The following is a 12,656-nucleotide window of genomic DNA, read 5'->3' as shown; positions in this document are numbered from 1 at the left end:
TTCAGATTAAAATCCTACTTAGATATTTTCATTATGGCTTTAAAGCTGCAATGTGTAACTTTTTGGGAACCTGACCAAATTCACAGATGTAAGTTAAAGATATGTAATTCATTGAAAGCAAGCCTAGTTAAATAAAAATAGACAAGTCGGTTAAGAACAAATGACTTACAATGACGGCCTACCCCGGCCAAACCCGGACGACGCTGGGCCAATTGTGCGCCTGCCTATGGGACTCTCAGTCACAGCTGAATGAGATACAGCCAAGACGCAGTAGATTTGTTCACTTTCTATGCTTCACCTTCCATTTAGTTTTTGCATCTTACTTTCAGTTTTGTACAACAGCTGAAAATATATTTTTTGGTTATGGAAAAAATATTTCAAGTTTAAATGCTACAATGATTCCCCATCCTATGCTTTATGGTTTTGTCACAAACTGAAATTAGGCAAACTATTACAATTTTAGCAACCAGGATATTGCAGAGTGATTTCAGCATAGTGCAACTTTAAAAAGGCATTTATAAACAAGTTCAAAGCATGTGGATGTTTATAAGCAAAGCTTTATTTGAGATAATCAAAATAGTAAAAACCAAGTTATTTCATTTAGAGAAGGACCCTAAATATTTCAGACAATTTATCATGCAACGACAATAGCTCACGATAAAACAGTCACTGCATATGTATATACACACATTAGTACTGATAGCAATTACATATAAACATTGCACACATGACACTCAGTACAGGTTAGGAAAAAAACAGCAGTCACCTTGAAAATATAATTTTCCATCAAGCCACATTCCGTAGGGCATGACATTAATACAATTAAATGTATTAAGTATAACAGACATACCTCAGAGGTATTTAAAAGATGTCAGCTCTGTCCATGGTATTTCTATCTGCAACATTCAGTATGTTAAACAAAACCCTACTGGGTTATTAGGGAGCATTCAAACTAAATAGCATGTGCACAGATACTATAAACTGAATAGATTGAATTCCAGTCTACCTGCCACACACAAACCAACAATTCATTATCACATACTGTAGGGACTAATACACCACGGCACTATTCTGTTCCATTTCTCATTACAAAGTTACCAATTAAGATGACATGCAGTTTGACATGCATATTTTGGCCCATTCAATGTGAATTCTTCAATATCTATACTGAACAAAAATATAAACTTAACATGTAAAATGTTGGTCTCATGAGCTGAGATAAAAGATCCCAGAAATTCTTTATGCACAAAAAGCTTATTTCTCTCAAACTTTGTGCACAAATTTGTTTACATCCCTGTTAATGAGTATTTCTCCTTTGCCAAGATAAGCCATCCACCTGACAGGTGTGGCATATCAAGAAGTGTATTAAATAACGTGATCATTACTATAGCGTGATCATTACACTTGTGCTGGGGACAATAAAAGGCCTCTCTAAAATGTGGAGTTGTCACACAACACGATGCCACAGATGTCTCAAGTTGAGGGAGCCTGCAATTGGCATGCTGACTGCAGGAATGTCCAACAGAGCTGTTGCCAGAGAATGTAATGTTCATTTCTCTACAATAAGTCACCTCAAACGTCATTTTAGAGATTTTGGCAGTACATCCAACTGGCCTCACAACTGCAGACCACGGGTAACCACAACAGCCCAGGACCTCCACATCCAGCTTCTTAACCTGCGGGATCATCTGAGTAGGGGAATGGGGAGTGTTGAGGAGTATTTCTGTCTGTAATAATGCAATTTTGGGGGGAAAAACTCATTCCGATGGGCTGGGCCTGGCTCCCCAGTGGGTGGGCCTATGCCCTCCCAGGCCACACCACTGCCCACTTATGTGAAATCCATAGATTAGGGCCTAATTAATTTATTTCAATTGACTGATTTCCTTCTATGAACTTTAATTCAGTAAAATCTTTGAAATTGTTGCATGTTGTATTAATATTTTTGTTCAGTACAACTTCATATGTGCTTTCTTCTGTTGTTCTAAAACCTTATATAACTAGGAATGGAACACAACAGTTCAGTGGATTACAGAGTCCCTGTCCTGTGTGAATTGATTGGAGTGATGTCCTTCGTCCTCCCAACCCATCTTCACTACACGGTTCTACACCACTACAGGTTCCCTCTTGTTGATCTGACGTTTCACCACAAACACCTTCTGACCAGACACGGTCACTGTGTACACATAGTCCTCTAGCATGACTGTGAAGAAATAGAACACAAGGAGGTCTGGTTAGAACCGCATGTTGGTAACAGCAATACTGTGTGTATGTGTGTTCGAGTGAGTGACCCTAGGTCCCAGGTGTGTTGTCTGACTTACCTGACATGCGTTTGAAGGGTGGCTCAGCAGCACCCTGTAGTCTGAAGTGACATGCTGTCCGCACCATCTGCATTATGACCCCAGCTGTGTGCTCATCATTCTCCAGCTCCCCCGCAGACTGAGAGAGGGGGGTAACAGGGAGTCAGATGGAGTGGAGGATAGGCATGCTGCAACCTGGGCTTTATCTAAGCTGCTACCAGGGCAAGACATACATGTACGCATATTTGTGTGAACATACTGCCAATACGCCATCCTCACTGATCACCAAATATCCCAGTTGATCAGGGATCCTCTCCAGACCCTGTGTCAGAGCGCTAGTAGTCTAAAACACAAACAAATGACATACATGGACACATGTTCGGATCTGTGGCAGAGGTACAATTACCTGCCACCAAACACTGTTTAAGGCTCAAATGAGATTAACTTTGCATCAACTCTGCTTTTGTCAATAGTAGAAGTGGCCACAAAGAATCAGTGTTTACAGCTAGTTAGCGAGACATCGGAGCCAGAAAACTATCACGCTCACAAAAGTACACACAAAATAGGCTACAATGTAGCTGACGCAACAGTATGGACCACCGAATACTTAGCTTTTACACAATACAACGTCACAGAATATCAGTAAAGCAGAATATAAGAGTGTATACCATTTCACTTGTTTTGCCCGATGAGGAAGCCCATCTGAAGTGTTTCCTCTTTTTCACGTAACTTCCTCAGCTGATGTGACGTAACGTCACTCCGATATAGAATGATTCTATCCTTTGATGAGGCATAAACCCAAAACCACTACTTCGTTTACAAAACAATTGAAAGCTATTCAATGTGTTGCATTGTCATTGATAGACAGGTCATATTTTCCTGCTCGCCATTTCGTGATATGGAAAATGATATAGACCAGTAGATGGCGCTATCTGCGTTTTGTGACAGCTGACATCTCCAAAGAGCTCATCAAGAGCGGAAGTACTGGTCAGCTGACAGTTTCGTGATTCAGAGAAGGAAAGACAATCCAGTCATTGCTTGTTTTTTGCAGTTTTATCTTGTAGAATTTAATAATGGCTGGGCGAGGTAAATTAATTGCCGTCATTGGTGATGAAGACACGTGTACCGGGTTCCTACTCGGTGGCATTGGCGAGCTGAATAAAAATCGTAGCCCGAATTTCTTGGTGGTCGAGAAGGAGACAAGCATCGCAGAGATAGAGGAGACCTTCAAGTAAGTTATAGCCAGCTATCTACCAAATGTTGAGATCGAAGATAAATAGCTAAAAGCAGACAAACTGTGCGCTTGTTTGCACACAGGGTGAAGACAGTTGATGCTCTATTATGTTTGTAATTGCATTGGTAAAATCGAAAATTAGCGGGGGGGTATAAAAAACATTATCTGGTGCTACAATCTGTAGGTAAGTGGTATCATGATATCTGTATTCCATTAGGCCTAGTTACGTGATTTGATTAATCATATCACCTTGAAATACTACTAGTATCTCTTTCAATCCATATAAGTTACTGCTGGACAACATACCTTGTTTTTTGGTGTTTAAAGACCTGCACTGTAATATTCAGTCATCATCTCTCTAATTTACTTACTTCTGTTATGTTCCCCCCCTAGGAGTTTCCTGGCCCGCAATGACATCGGCATCATCCTGATCAACCAGTTCATAGCAGAGATGATCCGTCACGCCATCGACCAGCACATGGAGTCCATCCCTGCCGTGCTGGAGATACCCTCCAAGGAGCACCCATACGACGCCTCCAAGGACTCCATCCTACGCAGGGCCAAGGGCATGTTCTCTGCTGAGGACTTCCGATAACCACACAACACGTACCCAAAGATGCAGGGACAGAGATGGAAGAGGGGGATTTTGGAGACTGTCATGATCCTAAATGAGTTATCTTGTGTAATACCATGAAAGGCTGTAAAGAATGAATTGGCCTGGTGGCAGTTTCATGTGTTATCCATATTGACATGAGGCCATATGTGGTACCTACAGTCCCACTCTCATCTCTTGCCAGGGTCTTGCTCCATCCAGCCGGCAATGCATTTTCTCCAGACCCAATGTTGAATTGTTTGATGTAATATTTAGTTTTTCATTCCTTTGCCTGGAACATTATGCTATTAATATTCATTGACCACATTGATGGTTGAATTGTTTTTGCTGTATGCCTTTCCGGGTTATTCATGTTGTACGAAATCTTACGCAGGTACTGAATCTTGTGGTCTCATCCAGTCTGATTTTCAAATGCTTGCTTCATTTTGTCATAACCTTGGGGAGAGTATGCTTGCATAAGACCTCTCAGCAAAGAATCGTGGATGGTCATCTGCAATTCAGGGAGTGTAACATTTGTCAGATCATGCATGTGACCATGGCTGTGTCTGTTTTAATGTCACATTTGTAATTTATGGAAACATTCCCTATGTGTATCTTAAACTGTAAAGTAGTATTTCATCATCTGGTGACATGTACCCTGTTGATTGGGGAATAGTACTGTACATCTCATCAACAGAAGATCCACACAAACAAATGTCACAGCTTGAAACAACAGTGTTTGAGCAAAATGTCGTGATGTATTGCAGTTGTGACAGTTTTAACTTATACCTGTACAAAAATAAAAATGATTCTATCCCAACCTGTTATGTGTAAGTTATTCATGTTAAGACCAGCACGACTGTCTTAAATGTTTGACATTAGAAGTCAATCACACTTAACAATCTCACAAAAGCCAAAACAATTCCCTGTGTGTTAGCTTGGAAGATGTCATTATTTCATACTGTACAAAATCTTGAAATTAGATCCAGCAGTCCTCCATGCTGATTCTAAGGTCTTATAGCGCAAGTAGCCTGAAGTAAGACAAGAATGTTACATGTCAGTCATAATGAAACCCCACTACCAACTATGCCTATCTCCAACCCTGTCTGTAAAAGAGATACAAACTTTCCTGATGTGACTTGACCAGGTCATTTCTTTTGGGAAGTAGGGTAAAGTTCCCATAAAGCCCAAGTTTGTTTAACATCTCACTGCATAGTTTAGGCAGAAGTGAAGTACTTCCCAACATCTCTGTGCCAGGGGTGGAAGGACAAGCTTCAATCACTGAATTTGTTTTCAAAAACATTAAAGCTCAGTATATTAACCCTGACAATAAATCCGATTCGGAGTGATTCCCATGATTAAAGCCTGACCCTGAGACTGAACCTGATGTATTACAGTATGTGGGGGCCTGCACACACGGATGCTGTGAACCAGCTGGCAAATATTTGAACAACCTTGTGATGGGCCTCATCATTTATCTTGGTGGACGTGTGAGTCCTTCAATTCTCCCATGTTCTTCAGTGAACCAAGGACAAACACCAACACACAAACACAGCTCTGTTCTACTACCTGCACTTTATAACGATATGGAAGGGTTGCCAAGAGGTGCTCAGTAAGCTATATAAGAGGTCCTCCCAGAATGAACCAGTACCTGAACACTGGGGATTTTTCACGGACCTGACATCCCTTCCGGAGAACAGATGATCCCTGCCTGGTCTCTCGGTGTCCTCCTCCTGGGCTACGTCTTTGGATTCCCAGTCCCCTTCAACAGCACTCAGAGGTAAGATATCTATCTATCTGTGGAAATAGGAGATTAGAGGTTGTATGGATGGATGAATGAATAGATGGGATGGAGTTGTAACCTGTGAGGCATGTGCATTCTTTTCCCTCTGTAGACAATATGAATATGAGACTCTTCTTCAACTCAACGACACACTGGGCAAATCTACACAGTGAGTGTTGGGTTCTAATACTACTACTAATACTACTTCTAATAATACTACTAAAAACTAGGAAGTGTTTGACTAAATGTGAGAATAGTGAGACCAACATACTGCTTTGCTCTTTCAGACCCTTCATGTCGAATGACACAGAGTCCAATGAAACAGAGATTCCCTTCCCCTTTCAGTGAGTATATTTATGGGTTTATATTTGTATTTTGTTGAAACCAAATGTTGTAAACCATTTAGAAGAAATAACAACTACATTGCATCTCATGTTGGGCGGCAAGTAGCCTAGCGCTTAGAGAGGCAAGCCAGTTTGAATCCCGGGTCTCAAATCCTAGATGCCATTACCTACCAGTATGCCCTTGAGCAAGGGACTTAACCTCCCACAACAACATCTCCCTGGACGCCCAGTGTGGCAGCCCCCCGTACCTCTCCAAAATCATGTGTGTGTCTTTTCGGAGGGGTTGGGTTAAAAGTGGAAGTACAATTTTGGTTGGACCTTGTGTGCAATTGACCAACAAAGTTATTCTATCGTTACAGAATTATACTTCCTATGGAGAATATGAGTCCATTATTGTAAGTCAGCTCTTCAAACTCAGCATGGCCCCTGAGGGCCAAACACATGTACTTTAGCTGTATAAACACGATTGACTCTTTTCAATCTTATTTTGCCAGATTTTGAAAGAACAAGTTTTATGGATTCTCACACATTTTTCAAAAATATCTTGTGTTTTTTTCTTTCTCCTTCAGGGATTACGACCATCCAATACCGTAAGTCTCCCTAAATGTAGGCAAGTACAATGCGATTGAATGATTTGACTGAGCACACAAGCCTGTGTGTGTGTGTCCAACTGTTGTGTGTCCAACTGCACTTAAAGTAATAGGGCATATACATAACCTTAACTGTTTCTTTAGCAACAGCGACACAGTTATTCCCATAACACTCCAGACTAACCTGATACTCCCCTCCTTTCAACCCAGAGGCAGTGTGTCTCTCTGCTATCTTCCCACCTGCATGAACGCTAATCTGGGGTCAGCCCTGCAGAAAGGGGACGAGATAGCGGGCGCCTCCACCAATGACCCCCATGGGATAGGCAGAAAATGACACTGACACAGGACAGCTTGAATTGGCACACCGTTTTTTAAATAACACGTGTTATCACATTGGTTGCAGCATGACTTTGGTAATAGGTGTTGTGGCTCTCTAACAAACCAAAAAATGCACTACAACTATTTCTGAAATGTAGTGCACCAGAGTTTAAGTAAATTGTGAGCATGAAAAGGAAACTGTAATGCTAGGGGGGGGGGGGGGCGTTTTAAAGTAGATTAACTATTGTAATAGTCCATAAATCACATTCAATGTGTTGAGTACTTTATGTCAAATGCTTACTTGTTTTGTTTAAAGTGACTAAACCTAATATACTTCACTTCTTTTGTACGCAAATAAAAGCTTTTCACAAACCAGGAGTGATGCAATAAATGCCTGCTTTTCACATAGAAATAGAATCATAAATGCCTGTCTGCACTTTCCTTGATTCAATCCACACTCACTCTGGTTCATAAAAAAAATGATAGGCATTACTCAACCATGAATATCTAGTTGAGCAGAATCACGCAAAGAGAAACCAAGTACAGACAGACAGAGTAACTGTTAAAGTGATACTCTTCTGTTGAATCTAAAGGCCTTGATGTGTGTTTTTTTTATATGACCTGTGTGTGTGTGTGTTTTTGATATGTATACTGTATGTAGGCAATGAATCCCAGCTGAGTAAACAAGAAATGTTCTATAACTTGAAGTGACAGAGTAGTTTAGCTCACTACTGATATGCCCTGTGTATCCACACAGGCTCTGTATTCTTTGGAACAGCACTGGCACAGAGTATGGCTCAACGTGAGGAAGACCGTTGGTGGAAAGCGTTGTGGGTATGCTATAGAAAATATATACTGATACAGTTCAACTCCCACTCTGTTGTTGCTCTTTTGCCAACAGGCCTGAGGAGTTGATGCAGAGTCAGAACGAGACAGATAGCTCTTTTGCCAACAGGCCTGAGGAGTTGATGCAGAGTCAGAACGAGACAGATAGCAACTCAACATTAACTACGTGAGTTCCCTTATTCTATTACTATAAACAGGCCCCCAACCCTTTAATTTTGCACATTTTCCAATATGTCATTAGTCATTTATTTCCCCTCGCCTGCACACAGACCCAGGTACAACGGTCCTCCTTCCGCTAAGAATATAAGAAAACTTGCACTGTAAGTATGTGTATTCAGTCACTCGTCGTACATTTTATCAGTAGGTGGCGCTTTATCTCTAAAGGAGGGAAGACAAAACAGCATTGCAAAACTGTACATCGTTGAAGTGAAATCAATGTTTCCTATGTCCTTCTTGGCAACTCTTTTTAGGCACGGATATGTAGTACCTCCTCCAGGCTGCGTGGTGAGTCTCTGTGCCCTGATTAACCTGGGCCATGCACTGAACCAGGGCGGGGACGAGAGTGCAGGCGGGGCAACCAGAGACCCACATGGCAATGGCAAGAGATGAGAGGAAGAGGAGTGGAGGAAGATGAGAAGAAGTGTGATGTGGGGCCTCATACAGGAGCTGCTGGCTGTGCTCTATTTGTCTTAAACTAGTACTTTTCTTTGTCCGCTTTCCTTTGTCACTACTGATCTGGAAAGACAAGAGGATTGAGAGAAATGTGGAGATATTGTAGTCACTCCGCCGACCTATTGCTTATGTGCAGCACTTGGTGATGGAGGAGAGGACACAATAGGAAAGGAGTTGTACAGAGGGTGTCATTTGTGTGGTAAAACAAAAAAGTTGCTATTTATTAAAGACAGATTCTAATTATCTTCTTAATTCATTTGAGATGATCCACTTTTAATAAAGAAAATGATCAAATATTTGTCATTGTGTGACACAGGGCCTGCTTGACATAAGCGGTTGTTTAGGGCCCCCAATCGGGTTCTCAACTGTTGAGAGTTAGAATATTAGAATACACAAGATGCAGGTTTGAAATTTGATTATGCAGTCACTCAATTAGTCATGCCAGCTAACAATTTTTAGATTGGTAAATGAGTCTAGCCAGTTATCTAAACTTGTAGTAATCATGTCCGAATAGCAACCGGGCACGTAGGGGACGTGGTCAGGGGCCTGTATTCCAGGGGGACCCCATTGATTTGGTTAGTCACTCTCACTCAGATATCATTAGCATGGCATAAGTCATGGCAAAATGTGTAGAATTGCAGAAATGTAGCTTTAAAACAGCATATAGCTTACCATATTTCTCTCTGGCCCATGGCAAATCGAGATAGAATTGCATGAAATGTATTATAAAATGGCTAAATATTCTCTCTGCCCCATGGCAAAATGTGTAAAACTGCAGACAACTTGCTTTAAAACTGCAACATTTTCTCAACACCCCATGGCAAAATGTGTAGAATTGCAAGAATTTCCCATTAAACGTACATTTTTTTTCTTCGATTTCAAGAGGGGGTGGGGGGGGGGGGAGGACAAAAAAAATATTGACCGCTTGGCCAATCAAAAGGGTGGAACCGGCCCTGGTGTGACGAAATAAACCTATTGTTACGCAAATGTTTGGAGAGGTCTCCCGAGCGCACACATTTCGGTGATGGAAAATTCATTCCTACACCTCGTGCAATTTCTCTTGCACATTTAATGTGATGGGGATTGTATTGGTGCTGAATGTATCCAGATAATAAAAGGATATTCCAAATATTTTATTGCTTTGGGTGACAGTTGTGCATAACCTCAACCCGCAAGAAGACTAGCTGGCTTTTGGGAAGAGCAGCGGACATGGATTCTCAAAAACAGGAGTTTTGGAAGGAGGCTATTTTGAAAGAAAAAATTGTCAGACTAAATTGGTTTCGAGATAACTGGATCAAACCTAAACTCGTCAAAAAGGTGGGTGAAAAACGAGGGATGAAACTGCCACAAATCAACGAACCTAAACGTGAAGCGAAACCGTTGAAAACGCTGACCAGAGATGGGGCGCAGGTCAAAAGTAGAGATGAGAAGGTCCTTATTGATGTGATGCGGCCGGTTTCGGGAGAGACTCGGGATGTGCTGTATGATGGCTTTTCGTTAGAGGAGACTGGACGCTACAAATACCTCCTCCTCAGGAAGCAAAAGGATCCTGAGGTCAAGTACCTGTATCCTATAACCAGCAACTGGCAGTATGGATGGGGTCTGGGTAAAAAACAACATTTTTTCTTTTAAATTATTAGGCTTAATTGTTGATTAACCAATTAAACAGGCACTCTAGCAACATAGTACACTCATGGATTTGGAATGTTTAAAGTATAAATAGCCTAAATTAACTGGAACATCACATGCAATGGGGCATATAGTAGAAAAACTATTCAGGGGGTGACATCATGGTCCTGCCCAGCTTTTAGCTCTACTACATTCCATGTCTTATCTCCAGTTGTCATGGTAACTGTCCCTGCTTGCGCCCCATTTCTGAATACAGGTGACATGAACAAGGCCTACGTCCCGATGTACGCACTCAACGCCATTGTGAAAGAGAGCTTTTTCCGCAAGAACGGCGTCTTCCCTCGCACCGCCACCTCAGACACCGTGGCGTGATTGGTGCCTACCCGGATCGCACAGGACTCAACTGACAATACAGACCCAACGCCTGCGCATGGTTTTGTGAAGACGAAAATGAAGCTGATAAATATAATGTGTAAAATAAAAGGGTGTTTCTGGAAACTTGTACCACTGGAGTTTGAGATGGATATTGTCATGTTGGCCTAAGGCCCCCCTTTCAACACACACTCAATTCTAAGTAACTAAATGATCAATGTGAAGTAATCCACCAGACACTCAGGCCTTTGTCCCTGTTGGCTATGAGGCTATGGCCTATGGCCTAATGTCATGAATCATTCACCTGCTGGGTTAGTATCGTATTAAGCCCTGCTTTTCACAAGTGGGCAGATCAGTTTACTTTCACCTGGCTGCCACAGGTGGGCAAGGAGAGTTGGTCTGTAGTCAGGGATGAGTGAACCAACGCTGAGCCCGGAGAATAGAGTGGATTCTGTTACAGTTTGCTACTCTGGTAACAGCGAGAGGAATTGAGGGCCAGACACGGGTGCCTGAATGTGTAGGGAAAGAGGCATGCCAACCAGCCCCTTTACCTCACTCTCTAAATTAGAGGGAGGTAAATATATCCCCTCACCACAGTTTTATAGGTAGTAGCCTATTAAAGACAGACTATTCTGATGTGTCTAACATACAACATAACAATGAGTTTCCTCTTTTCCTTACGGAATTCTATTTCTGTCTGTTCAAACAGCCCTAATGCAGAGAGACCCAGTAAAGCTCTGCTGCGAGTCTATTCGCAAAAACTGTTCGCTGCTCTGGCCCCCCAATGGTGGAACAAACTCCCTCACGACGCCAGGACAGCGGAGTCAATCACCACCTTTCGGAGACACCTGAAACCCCACCTCTTTCAGGAATACCTAGGATAGGATAAAGTAATCCTTCTCACCCCCCTTAAAAGATTTAGATGCACTATTGTAAAGTGGCTGTTCCACTGGATGTCTTAAGGTGAACGCACCAATTTGTAAGTCGCTCTGGATAAGAGCGTCTGCTAAATGACTTAAATGTAAAATGTAAATGTGGTATGCCAGGGGATTGTCTGGTTAATATAACACTGTGCCAGGGGATGGTCTGGTTAATATAACACTGTGGTATGCCAGGGGATGGTCTGGTTAATATAACACTGTGCCAGGGGATTGTCTGGTTAATATAACACTGTGTTATGCCAGGGCATGGTCTGGTTAATATAACACTGTGCCAGGGGATGGTCTGGTTAATATAACACTGTGTTATGCCAGGGCATGGTCTGGTTAATATAACACTGTGCCAGGGGATGGTCTGGTTAATATAACACTGTGGTATGCCAGGGCATGGTCTGGTTAATATAACACTGTGCCAGGGGATGGTCTGGTTAATATAACACTGTGGTATGGGATGGTCTGGTTAATATAGCACTGTGGTATGCCAGGGGATGGTCTGGTTAATATAACACTGTGGTATGCCAGGGGATTGTCTGGTTAATATAACACTGTGGTATGCCAGGGGATGGTCTGGTTAATATAACACTGTGCCAGGGGATGGTCTGGTTAATATAACACTGTGGTATGCCAGGGGATGGTCTGGTTAATATAACACTGTGGTATGCCAGGGGATGGTCTGGTTAATATAACACTGTGCCAGGGGATGGTCTGGTTAATATAACACTGTGCCATGCCAGGGGATGGTCTGGTTAATATAACACTGTGGTATGCCAGGGGATGGTCTGTGTTAATATAACACTGTGGTATGCCAGGGGATGGTCTGGTTAATATAGCACTGTGGTATGCCAGGGGATGGTCTGGTTAATATAACACTGTGCCAGGGGATGGTCTGGATAATATAACACTGTGGTATGCCAGGGGATGGTCTGGTTAATATAACACTGTGGTATGGGATGGTCTGGTTAATATAGCACTGTGGTATGCCAGGGGATGGTCTGGTTAATATAGCACTATACCAGGGGATGGTCTGGTTAATATAACACT

At 42.2% G+C, this 12,656-nt stretch overlaps 3 protein-coding genes across 3 annotated transcripts; 2 read left to right on the top strand and 1 right to left on the bottom strand.

Annotated features, from left to right (window-relative positions):
• Nucleotides 1-539: 539 nt before the first annotated feature.
• LOC115106898 (ragulator complex protein LAMTOR4-like) lies at nucleotides 540-3,194 on the bottom strand. The gene is made up of 4 exons (XM_029630094.2): nucleotides 2,966-3,194; nucleotides 2,557-2,640; nucleotides 2,319-2,436; nucleotides 540-2,200 (listed from the first exon to the last, which is right to left on the bottom strand). Exons 1-4 carry the CDS (start codon nucleotides 2,966-2,968, stop codon nucleotides 2,103-2,105), a joined length of 303 nt encoding a protein of 100 aa, XP_029485954.1. The 5' UTR covers nucleotides 2,969-3,194; the 3' UTR covers nucleotides 540-2,102.
• An 81-nt stretch (nucleotides 3,195-3,275) lies between these two features.
• On the top strand, nucleotides 3,276-4,943 carry LOC115106897 (V-type proton ATPase subunit F-like). The gene is made up of 2 exons (XM_029630093.2): nucleotides 3,276-3,528; nucleotides 3,925-4,943. The coding sequence occupies exons 1-2, from the start codon at nucleotides 3,371-3,373 to the stop codon at nucleotides 4,124-4,126; spliced, it is 360 nt and encodes a 119-aa protein (XP_029485953.1). The 5' UTR covers nucleotides 3,276-3,370; the 3' UTR covers nucleotides 4,127-4,943.
• A 4,127-nt stretch (nucleotides 4,944-9,070) lies between these two features.
• Nucleotides 9,071-10,809, top strand: LOC115106096 (protein SPMIP1-like). Its single transcript, XM_065008146.1, has 2 exons — nucleotides 9,071-10,282; nucleotides 10,562-10,809. The coding sequence occupies exons 1-2, from the start codon at nucleotides 9,886-9,888 to the stop codon at nucleotides 10,675-10,677; spliced, it is 513 nt and encodes a 170-aa protein (XP_064864218.1). The 5' UTR covers nucleotides 9,071-9,885; the 3' UTR covers nucleotides 10,678-10,809.
• The last annotated feature ends 1,847 nt before the right edge of the window (nucleotides 10,810-12,656 follow it).

This window comes from Oncorhynchus nerka, linkage group LG23 (assembly GCF_034236695.1).
Source record: "Oncorhynchus nerka isolate Pitt River linkage group LG23, Oner_Uvic_2.0, whole genome shotgun sequence".
Taxonomy (NCBI): domain Eukaryota; kingdom Metazoa; phylum Chordata; class Actinopteri; order Salmoniformes; family Salmonidae; genus Oncorhynchus; species Oncorhynchus nerka.
The sequence above is the reverse complement of the archived record's forward strand: the minus strand, read 5'-3'. Positions and strand labels throughout refer to the sequence as shown.

Bases quoted from the DNA above. Each gene is read 5' to 3' on its own strand.
- LOC115106898 (XM_029630094.2), bottom strand. The intron at 2,437-2,556 runs GTATGTTCACAC...CCCCTCTCTCAG, and splicing joins GTGAGGATGGCGTATTGGCA to TCTGCGGGGGAGCTGGAGAA. The intron at 2,201-2,318 runs GTAAGTCAGACA...ATTTCTTCACAG, and splicing joins ACCCTTCAAACGCATGTCAG to TCATGCTAGAGGACTATGTG.
- LOC115106897 (XM_029630093.2), top strand. From the start codon at position 3,371: ATGGCTGGGCGAGGTAAATTAATTGCCGTCATTGGTGATGAAGACACG. The intron at 3,529-3,924 runs GTAAGTTATAGC...TTCCCCCCCTAG, and splicing joins GAGATAGAGGAGACCTTCAA to GAGTTTCCTGGCCCGCAATG.
- LOC115106096 (XM_065008146.1), top strand. From the start codon at position 9,886: ATGGATTCTCAAAAACAGGAGTTTTGGAAGGAGGCTATTTTGAAAGAA. The intron at 10,283-10,561 runs GTAAAAAACAAC...TTCTGAATACAG, and splicing joins GCAGTATGGATGGGGTCTGG to GTGACATGAACAAGGCCTAC.